Raw genomic sequence first — 9,919 nt, forward strand, 5'->3', positions numbered from 1 at the left:
TCACTGCAACCTCCACCTCCCCAGCTCAAGCAATTCTCCTCCTCCTGAGAAGCTGGGATTACAGGCACCTGCCACCATGTCCAGCTAATTTTTGTATTTTTAGTAGAGATGGGGTTTCACCATGTTGGCCAGGCTGGTCTCGAACTCCTGACCTCAGGTGATCCGCCTGCCTCGGCCTCCCAAAGTGTGAGCCACCGTGCGCCCGGCCTAATCTTAATGTTTTTATATGCTCCTCAACTGTCCTAAAACAGTCCCGCTCTTGAGGTTCTCAACATTATTTTAGGTAGTGTGCAGTCTGAGGTCAGAGAATTAACATAGAATTAAATGAACATTGAATAGTGAGAAACATTCTCTTTTCAATTGTCTCATTTCTTCTGAGAAAGATTCAGTGTTTAACACTTCCAACACTCTCTAATGACACACACACACACACACACCCCTGAGCCTCTAGGATTCTTTCCACGCCAGTAAAAAGGCTAAAATGTATTAACACTGCTTGGTTTTAGCTGTGTTTATCTTTTACCATTTCCTTTTCTGGTGAGTAACAGCTACTTTTCAATTTACAGTGGTAGTATCAGGTTTTCTTTCCAAAAATATGTACTTTGGTTTTAAAAATGAGTCAATTTATGGAAAAATGTTAAGTAAATAATAAAGGTGGTAGCAAGAAGCTTGAAGTTTGGGAAACTCGACACCAGACAATTCCAGACAAGGCCAGACCTTGATGTTCTCAATTCCCAGCAAGGCTCACTTCGATTCCCCACGAGCTCAACTCAGAGTTTGCTCCTCGAAGCTCCTGACTTTCATAAACCTTCAGCTTACTGAAAGGCCTGCCTGGGTCACGCCTCCTGAGCGCCTTGGACCTTACCAGGGAGGGGCAGTCAGTCCCTCCTGAATGACTGAAGTGGGCTCTGCCCTGGCTGAGCCCAGGCAGGACCGGAGTCCTGACAGCCGAAAGGCCTGCGTACAACCTCCCCTGGCCAAGCGATGCCAAGGCGCCCTCCAAAATTAACGAGGAGTGAGCAGGGTACACAATGTGGTTGTGTTTGATCCCGCGACGTGTCACTTGGAATCTCAATTTATTGCCAATAGACGACTTTGTCAGGCACTAATTTTCTGGTGGCGCTCCATCACAGGCCTCTCAACACCAGGGGAGGGGCTCAGAGGCCGGTGGGCAGGGGGGCTCGGAGGAGCCGTCGCGAGCCAGCCAGGGGTTCCTGTAACGAGGCTTTAATGAGGGGAGCGCGCCGGCCTTTGTCGAGAAACCGGAGGAGGAGGCGGCGGCTGGGTCAGGAGCTCGGCAAGGTCGCTTCCTCCCCCGGCCCTGAGAGCCCGGGAATCCGGAGAGGGTCAGCCGCGGCCGGCCGGGTGCCTACTGAGGGGCTGTCCTGGGCCCGCACCACCCTCACCCACTCCGAACTGCGAACTGCAGCAGGAAACACAACATTTCCAAGCAACAATGCAAACGCGCTCATTATCATGTCCTCAATATGCATGAAGAAAATGCACGGCGCTGGCCGAGCCCCCTCACACGGCTCTGGCCTCGGCGTCCAATAAGGCGACAAATTCATCTCCCAGGATGAATGAGGAGGGGGCGCCGGGGAGGCAGATCCATGTGGGGGAGGGGACGGATCCCGGAGAAGGAGAGAAGAAGAGAGAATATTTACGGAGAGGAGAACCTGAGAGACAGAACGAGAAATCCAAGGAGGAAATAGGAGAGGATCCGGATGGAAGTGGGGAGGAAAGAAAGAAAATTAAAAACGAGAACTGCGGATGGGGGAAAGGGACACAGTCACAGACACAAGGAGAGGAAAAAAGAGACAGTAAGAAGGGTGTGAGGGAGGGAGCAGAAGGGAGAAAAGTGAACTGAAAAGTGGTCCAGGGCAAAGGCATAAAAACAGCACAATGAGGGAGCGGAGGAAAGAGTGAATGATCTAGAAATCGAAGATAGAGGAAATGGGAAGGCCAGACGGAAGGAAAGAGAAAAACAAAGGCACGGGGGAGGGGGCTGCTTAAGTCAGGTGGAAAACGGCTGATCCGGAAGAGGTAAAGGAAAAGAAAATCATTCCCGCGGAGGGCCAGGTTCTTCCATCCAGGCCACTCAGGGCGCTGCGCCTCTCGGGCCGCTGAAAGACGCCGGGAAGTGAGCCGGGTCGCAGGAGGCGCAGGGGCGGAGCGGGGCAGCTAAGAGCCCACCGCCCTCACGCCCCACCTTGGGCATTCTGACCCGCTCCCGGGTGCCCAGCCCTGGCCCGGGGCCCACCCTGCGCATCGCGGCCCGCCGCCGCTGTTGCACGATTCCGGCCGGCGGCCTCTCCCGCGCCGAGAGCGAAGTTGGCAAAGTTTACCCCTAAGTTTCCCCGTCGCTTCTCCGGACCCAGGAAGGGCCTCCAAGTCCCTGGTGGCCGGTGGGGAGCGGCAGCACGCTCTGGAGAGCTCTGGAGGCCCCCGGTCCGCGTCTCCTGGGATGCTCGGAGTCCGGATTTCTGGCCAAATACGAATTCCACCCTGTGCGGACGCCAGGCCACGCTCTCAGGAGTCCGCGGCTGCTAATAGCGGAGAAAGAGAACGCGAAAGTGAGAGAGAGGGAGAGAGAGAGAAGGAAAAAAAATATTCTCAGCTCAATTTAAGTCTCATGGAAAGGGCTTACAACTGTAATTAAATCATTAAATTCTTGTCTACGCTTCACAGAGCGGAGAGAAATTAACTTCCCACCAACCTCATTTTCTATTTGAACATGAAATAATGATTTTCTGCCCGTCTAATTACAAAGCCAACATCTGATCAAGCCAGCATCCAGAGGGGATTATCGCATGCACGAGTATTAGACCTCATTACCAGCTTGAGTGCAAAATTATTACATCTTGTAATTGGATGGTGAGATTTATATACAGATCGGCCCGGTTTCTGTAAGATTGTAATTACAAGCTTCGTTGGTTAGCTACTTATCAGAACTTTGCAGGAAAACAAAACAAATGACTGAGGAAAACGAGCATTTCATTAACCTGTAACCCGAGCGCGAGGGGGAGGGAACGGTAGGAGCGCGCGCCGCAGCGTCTGCAGGAAGCTCAGAGATCGCGGGTTGGCACCGCAGCCCAGGGACTCAGGGCCTGGGAGGGAAGGACAGAAGATGGGCCGGGGCTGGGAGTCCCAGGGCTGCAGCGGCTCCCCTTGACCGGGACGCATGAGCACCGTGAGGCTGGGTGAGAAGGGGGCAGGAAGCGGGCCTGGTGACTCAGCTCTTGTGAAGTGCGCGGCGCAGCCCCCAGAGCTTGGCGGGCCGGCGGACCCCGGGCACACGTCGGGCAGCGGCTCCTGGTGCGCAACTGGCGCACGCGCGCCAAGTGTGTGCGAGGGACAGACACCCTCTCTGAACACTCCCCGCTCCCTAGGCAGCATTGAGAGAGCCTGCAGTGAGTCTCCAAAGCGCTTTGTGCGCTAGGAATGTTGAAAGAAGGCAAGATGATGGAGAAGCTTCTGCGTGAAGCGCGTTCGTGCGCGCGACTTTCCCAAATCTACTTCCATGCACCTGCTTTTCTTCCCTGTGCGAGTGTGTCACTCTGACCATTTAATCTGTTGAATTAAAAATCCCTGGAAAAGGTTCAGCTGCCCTCGGACCCTCGAGTTCAGCCCACAGCCAGGCTCCACTGGCCCGGTCGAGTTGGCGGACCAGCGCCACGGTAGGACGCGGCTGCCTGGGATGCTGAGTCTCGACGTGGCGCGCAGATGGCCCGGACAGACCAGGGCTGTTCTCAGTTGGAAAGTAGGGTAGCCAGGAGGCCGCTTCTGCTCGAGGCCTAGGGAGCCTGGAGGGATCTAATATGCGAGGTTCTTGGGTCCGTGTCTGGGTCTGGAGGCTCACCCCTTGGGCTGTGGGCGTCCCCCACCCCCCAGCCAGCGCGACTGAGTTCCTAAGAGCCGCCTGGCCCTTCCCTGGCCTCTTTCTCGCCGCCTGCAGTCCGACGCAGCCAGGTCGATAGCTGGTTAATGCGGAAGGAGCATCTCCGAGGCTCATTATTGTTTTTCTTTTCCTTCTGAAAAAAGCTGAATTAAATATCGGGAGTCTCACTCGATCACTTACAGCGCAGCCCCATTCCCCCCACCTCAGAATCTCGCTCTCCCCCCTGGTCTGGTGCCACCACTTTGTACAAACACTATGACTTCAGGGCCGTCGAGGCTCGAGGTCTGACACCTAGGAAACATCCCGGAAAATAACGTTACTCTCAATTTTGTAATCCCAAGTTTCTTTGCGTGAAAGTTAGCTCAACATTCTCTATGCTACTCTCTGAGAGGTGTAATGGGAAACGAAATCAGGCCTCGAGGAGATATTTCAAAGCCAGGGCGGCCCCTGATGACGCCTCCTTCGGCTAGGCTCCTGAGAAGGCACCAGGCTCCCCTACACCAGGCTGAGGCGGGAGGGAAGGTGATAGGGAAACTGCTCAGATGCAGTCTGGGAATACCCCACTTTCCCTCATTGCCACCGAACCTGGTCCTCCTCCATGCTTCCTCCCCGTCCCCCCCCCGCCCCGCAAGGTTTTGGCATTCACACCTACTAGGGCTGCGGGCCTGTGCCAAGACCCCCGGAAAGAGGTGGGAAGTGGGAGGTGGGCGGTGGGGGTGGGATCAAAACTGGGTGCCTGCCGTGGAAGTGGAAGCATCTTTCATTCCAGAGCTGGGCTCCCCAGTACTGTGCTCCCCAGAGCTGTGATCAGAGACAGCAGGGGCCAAGACCCTCTGATCTCCTCTAATCCCGCCACTCTGGTGGAATTCGAATTCGATTCCTGGATCCATCCATGCAAGGTGACGGTTTCCGCCTCCGAGCTGGGGCTGGCCACTCCACGGCAGAGTCGCCACCCCCGTTTTGTCTCCGGGGCGTGCCCACTGCAGGCCTGGCTGGCTTGTGGGTCGCGGCCGCGGCCTAAAGCTCTGAGCCCCCAGCCGCGGCAATGCTGGGAATTTCAATGCTGCTGTCGACTGCACGCCCTAATCCGTGAAGGTGGGAGCCCGATCCTGGGATTTCAAGTTTGATTCAGGAAATATCCCATCATTAAACCAAAACTCTTGCCTTCCATCCCCACCGGAGGCGGTGGGAGGATCCTTGCTGAGAGAAAAAGGTTAGCGCCGGGACCGGGAGAAGGGGTAGGGGTCGCGCAAGGAAAGATCTCTACAGACGAAAACGCCAATATAGAAACTTCTCGAAGAGCTCTCCAAAAGTTCCTAGCGCCTCCGTGGCCCGGCGCCCTGCTCCTCCCCCATTCCCAGCCGCCTGGGGCGCGGGCCTGCTTCACCGATTTGTGGCCGCTCCCTACCCTTCCAGCGCCCCCGGATTGCCACCCTTCAGCCCCTGGAGCCAGCCCGCCATTTTAGTAAGGGATTCGCACACGGACCCGGGGGCGGCGTTAAGTGGCTAATCTCAGGGTTTCGTCCTCCTGGGTGGGGGGCTGCCTCGCCCCCGCAGGGCCTCTGAAGACGATATTAGGACGCACTCCCTCGCTCCCCACCCCCACGCCGGCTGCTAGCTCCCTCCCTACGCTGCTGAAGGTGGCTGGGAGTCGAGAGGTGCGAACTGCAAAACGGGCTCGGGCACAGGGGGGCCCCCGGAGCCAGCCTCGGCCACGGTCCCGCGCCTCGGCCTGGGGACAGGCTCGGAGGGGCGGGAGGCGGGAGGGGCGAGCTGACCCTGCACTCACCCAGTCCCCGCGCCTCTCGCTCCCCCGCCCGGCGCGGGCAGGAGAGGGCGGGCAGGGACTCGCGGAGCTCAGGCTCCCGCCCCTGCCCCGCCCCGCCCTGCGCGCGGAATCCGCGGGGGTGGGCGGCCTCGCCCGTAAGGCGCCCAGGCGATTGGCGACTCGAGGAAGAGACGCGGGGAAAAGTCGAATAAGAGGGCGCGACGTCAGACCCGAGATTTGGGGAAGGGCGAGGGAGGGGGTGGAAGGGCGGGGATGGACACACAGACACGGACACACACCCCCCGCGCGGCACCCTAAGTGTCCACAACTTTTGGCTGCCTTAGTTAGCCCAGGGTGCAGAGGCTGGAAAGGTTGGGGGAAGTATCGTGTGAGTAAAGAGAGAGATTTAAAGAATAGAAGTAGTGAGAGAGGAAAAAGTGAAGGGAACGGACCGGAGAGCAAAAGCCATCGTGAGAAAGGGAAAGGGAAGGGGAGAGGAGAAAGGAGAGTTTCATAGCGTCCAGGGCAGTGCAGGAGCCCGAAGGAGCGGAAGCGATCCTTGGGGGAAGAGGAGTGCGGAGAGGGGAGGGGAGAGGAAGGGCGAGGAGGGGGAGTGAAAACTAGAGGAGGGAGAAGGAAGCGAGGCGCGACACTGCTGGGGAGAGGAGGGCAGTGAGGAGCGAGGCGCGGGCAGAGGCAGCTCCGGCGGCCGAGAGGAGGGAGCGCGGCGCAGAGAGGAGGGGCTTGCGCCCCGTAGAAATGTCAATCAGAGCCCGGAGCCCCGGGAATCTCCGCCAATCTGTTCGGACCTGACCTGGCTCCTCGCCGCCGCCGTCGCCGCCGCGGAGCAGATCAATAGGCGAACGCGGAGCACAGCGCAGCGCGGGCGGCAGCGCGGCCCCAAGCCCGGCCCAGTCCCGATGCGCGCCGGAGCCCGCGGGCTGCGCTGAGCTGGGCGGCCCGGGGGCCGGGCCCCCTCTCCGTCCGTGCCCCGCGGGCCACCATGTCCTTCCCCCAGCTGGGATACCAATACATCCGCCCGCTTTACCCGTCCGAGCGTCCGGGGGCCGCTGGCGGCAGCGGCGGCAGCGCGGGGGCCCGGGGCGGCCCAGGTGCTGGAGCCTCAGAGTTGGCCGCCTCGGGGTCCCTGTCCAACGTGCTCTCGTCAGTGTACGGGGCCGCGGGCTGCGCTGAGCTGGGCGGCCCGGGGCCGGGCCCCTCTCCGTCCGTGCCCCGCGGGCCACCATGTCCTTCCCCAGCTGGGATACCAATACATCCGCCCGCTTTACCCGTCCGAGCGTCCGGGGCCGCTGGCGGCAGCGGCGGCAGCGCGGGGGCCCGGGGCGGCCCAGGTGCTGGAGCCTCAGAGTTGGCCGCCTCGGGGTCCCTGTCCAACGTGCTCTCGTCAGTGTACGGGGCGCCCTACGCCGCGGCCGCGGCGGCCGCCGCCGCCCAAGGCTACGGCGCCTTCCTGCCCTACGCCGCGGAGCTGCCCATCTTCCCACAGCTGGTAAGAGCCCGCGGAGCCAGGGAAGGAGGGGTTGGCGCCGGGGCGCAGGGCGAGCTGAGCGCGCGGGGTTCGGACTAGAGGGGTGCAGGCCAGGAGGGGGGAGGCAGCGACGGCTGGGGCTCACCCGCGCTCCCTCCGCGCGTGTCCCTTCCTTCTCCATGTGCCTACAGGGCGCGCAGTATGAGCTGAAGGACAGCCCCGGGGTGCAGCATCCGGCCGCGGCTGCCGCGTTTCCGCACCCGCACCCCGCCTTCTACCCGTATGGCCAATATCAATTCGGGGACCCGTCCCGTCCCAAGAACGCCACCAGGGAGAGCACCAGCACGCTCAAGGCCTGGCTCAACGAGCACCGCAAGAACCCCTACCCCACCAAGGGCGAGAAGATCATGCTGGCCATCATCACCAAGATGACCCTCACCCAGGTGTCCACCTGGTTCGCCAACGCGCGCCGGCGCCTCAAGAAGGAGAATAAGATGACTTGGGCGCCTCGCAGCCGCACTGACGAGGAGGGAAACGCTTATGGGAGCGAGCGCGAGGAGGAAGACGAAGAGGAGGACGAGGAGGATGGCAAACGCGAGCTAGAGCTGGAGGAGGAGGAGCTCGGGGGGGAGGAGGAGGACACGGGGGGCGAGGGCCTGGCGGGCGACGACGAGGACGAGGAGATCGATTTGGAAAACTTAGACGGCGCGGCCACTGGGCCTGAGCTGTCCCTGGCTGGGGCGGCTCGCAGGGATGGCGACCTCGGCCTGGGACCCATTTCGGACTCCAAAAATAGCGACTCAGAAGACAGCTCTGAGGGCTTGGAGGACCGGCCACTATCGGTCCTGAATCTGGCTCCAGCGCCACCACCAGTGGCCGTGGCCTCGCCGTCTCCGCCCTTACCCCCCGTGGGCCTGGACCCCTGCGTTCCCGCACCAGCCCCCGCCTCCGCCCTGCAGAAGCCCAAGATCTGGTCCCTCGCGGAGACTGCCACAAGCCCGGACAACCCGCGCCGCTCGCCTCCCGGCGCGGGGGGGTCTCCACCGGGGGCAGCGGTCGCGCCTCCAGCCCTGCAGCTCTCCCCGGCCGCCGCCGCCGCCGCCGCTCACAGACTGGTCTCAGCGCCGCTGGGCAAGTTCCCGGCTTGGACCAACCGGCCGTTTCCAGGCCCGCCGCCCGGTCCCCGCCCGCACCCGCTCTCCCTGCTGGGCTCGGCCCCTCCGCACCTGCTGGGACTTCCCGGAGCTGCGGGCCACCCGGCTGCCGCCGCCGCCTTCGCTCGGCCGGCGGAGCCCGAAGGCGGAACAGGTGACTGCGGGGCGCGGAGCGGGGGCGGGCTCTGCGGATAGTGCCGGAGCTGGCCGGGACGGGCAGGGTCCGGGAGGCGCAGGGCGCGTCCCTCTCGGCTCCTGCTTTCTGCGGCCCTGGGCGCCGGAACCGAGCGTTCTAAAGGCCCTCCTTTTTCTTCCCCCGCTTCCCTTAGATCGCTGTAGTGCCTTGGAAGTGGAGAAAAAGTTACTCAAGACAGCTTTCCAGCCCGTGCCCAGGCGGTAAGACCCCGAGGTTGGGGGCCTGAGGGGACTGGCTGGCGGGGAAAGGAGAGAACGCGGAGCACCACGCACGGCCTTTTGCCCCGGAATAGGAGGGAACCCTGCTGGGACGCATTTTGTAAAAGGGGACGAAAGTCATTTCTTCGGTCTCCCCTGTAGGCCCTGCGACAGCTCTCCAGGTACAGCCCAGGCACCCCAGGCGCGGCCGGTGGGTACAGCGCCTGTACCTTCTAGGGGAAGCTTTGCGTGGCTGGGCCCACAGGCCACTGGGGCGGGTGGCGGCTCTCTGACGCTCACCTCTTTCCAGCCCCAGACCTTGGGTCCTGACGCCTCGTGCCCACCCTACAGTTAAACCCCCAACACACACATCTACAACTGGACATAATTTTACATTGCGACACCTTCCTGACTCTCGGCCGCAACCCAAGTAGGATCTCCCCGCCCTAGGCAGCCTCTGCGCTCCTGAATCTCACCTTTTTTGCTATTATTGTCTCTCTCTTACAGGCCCCAGAACCATCTGGACGCCGCCCTGGTCTTATCGGCTCTCTCCTCATCCTAGTTCTTTAAAAAAAAAAAAAGAAAGAAAGAAACAAAACTTTTTTTAATCGTTGTAATAATTGTAAAAAAAAAAAAATCCCTCTGTATAGTTACAACTTGTAAGCATGTCTGTGTATAAATACCTAAAAGCAAAACAAAAAAAAAAAGGAAAGAAAAAAGAAATAAAACCAGTCCTCCTCAGCCCTCCCCAAGTCGCTTCTGTGGCACCCCGCATTCGCTGTGAGGTTTGTTTGTTCGGTTGATTTTGGGGGGTGGAGTTTCAATGAGAATAAACGTGTCTGCCTTTGTGTGTGTGTATATATATACAGAGAAATGTACATATGTGTGAACCAAATTGTACGAGAAAGTATCTATTTTTGGCTAAATAAATGAGCTGCTGCCACTTTGACTATAACCCGCCTGTCTGCCCCCTCAACGGATCTGTTTGGTGGTTTTTTGTTTTTTGGGTTTTTTCTCCTCTTGGTTGTTTGAAGAATTCGCGGGAAAGGACAAGAGACGAATCAGGACCGAGTAGTCAAACGACAGCAATAGCTGAGGGGGCGCAGAAGTGGCGGGGCTAGGGGCGCCGCAGCAGGAGAAGTGGCTGGAAAAGCACCTGGGGCGGCGGAGAGAACTGGAGCAGGAGACAGGTGGGAGACCCCGGCAAGATTCCCTGC

At 60.0% G+C, this 9,919-nt stretch overlaps 1 protein-coding gene across 2 annotated transcripts; it reads left to right on the forward strand.

Moving 5' to 3' along the window:
- The first annotated feature begins 5,735 nt into the window (after positions 1-5,735).
- IRX3 (iroquois homeobox 3) lies at positions 5,736-9,657 on the forward strand. Of its 2 annotated transcripts, none has more exons than XM_017874624.1 (5): positions 5,736-6,778; positions 7,019-7,176; positions 7,347-8,463; positions 8,639-8,705; positions 9,210-9,657. In XM_017874624.1, the coding sequence occupies exons 1-5, from the start codon at positions 6,670-6,672 to the stop codon at positions 9,262-9,264; spliced, it is 1,506 nt and encodes a 501-aa protein (XP_017730113.1). In that variant the 5' UTR covers positions 5,736-6,669; the 3' UTR covers positions 9,265-9,657. The 2 variants fall into 2 exon arrangements, with proteins under 2 accessions (XP_017730113.1, XP_017730112.1); XM_017874623.1 differs by having other exon boundaries at positions 5,738-6,813; positions 7,054-7,176.
- Positions 9,658-9,919: the final 262 nt, after the last annotated feature.

This window comes from Rhinopithecus bieti, unplaced genomic scaffold (genome assembly GCF_001698545.2).
Source record: "Rhinopithecus bieti isolate Rb0 unplaced genomic scaffold, ASM169854v2 scaffold_8911, whole genome shotgun sequence".
Classification (NCBI taxonomy): Eukaryota; Metazoa; Chordata; class Mammalia; order Primates; family Cercopithecidae; genus Rhinopithecus; species Rhinopithecus bieti.

Excerpts from the sequence above, each read along its gene's own strand:
- IRX3 (XM_017874624.1), top strand. The coding sequence starts at position 6,670 with ATGTCCTTCCCCCAGCTGGGATACCAATACATCCGCCCGCTTTACCCG. Across the intron at positions 6,779-7,018 it reads GGGGGCCCGGGGCGGCCCAG|GTGCTGGAGCCTCAGAGTTG; the intron begins GTGCTGGAGCCT and ends GGGGCGGCCCAG. Across the intron at positions 8,706-9,209 it reads TTCCAGCCCGTGCCCAGGCG|GCCCCAGAACCATCTGGACG; the intron begins GTAAGACCCCGA and ends TCTCTCTTACAG.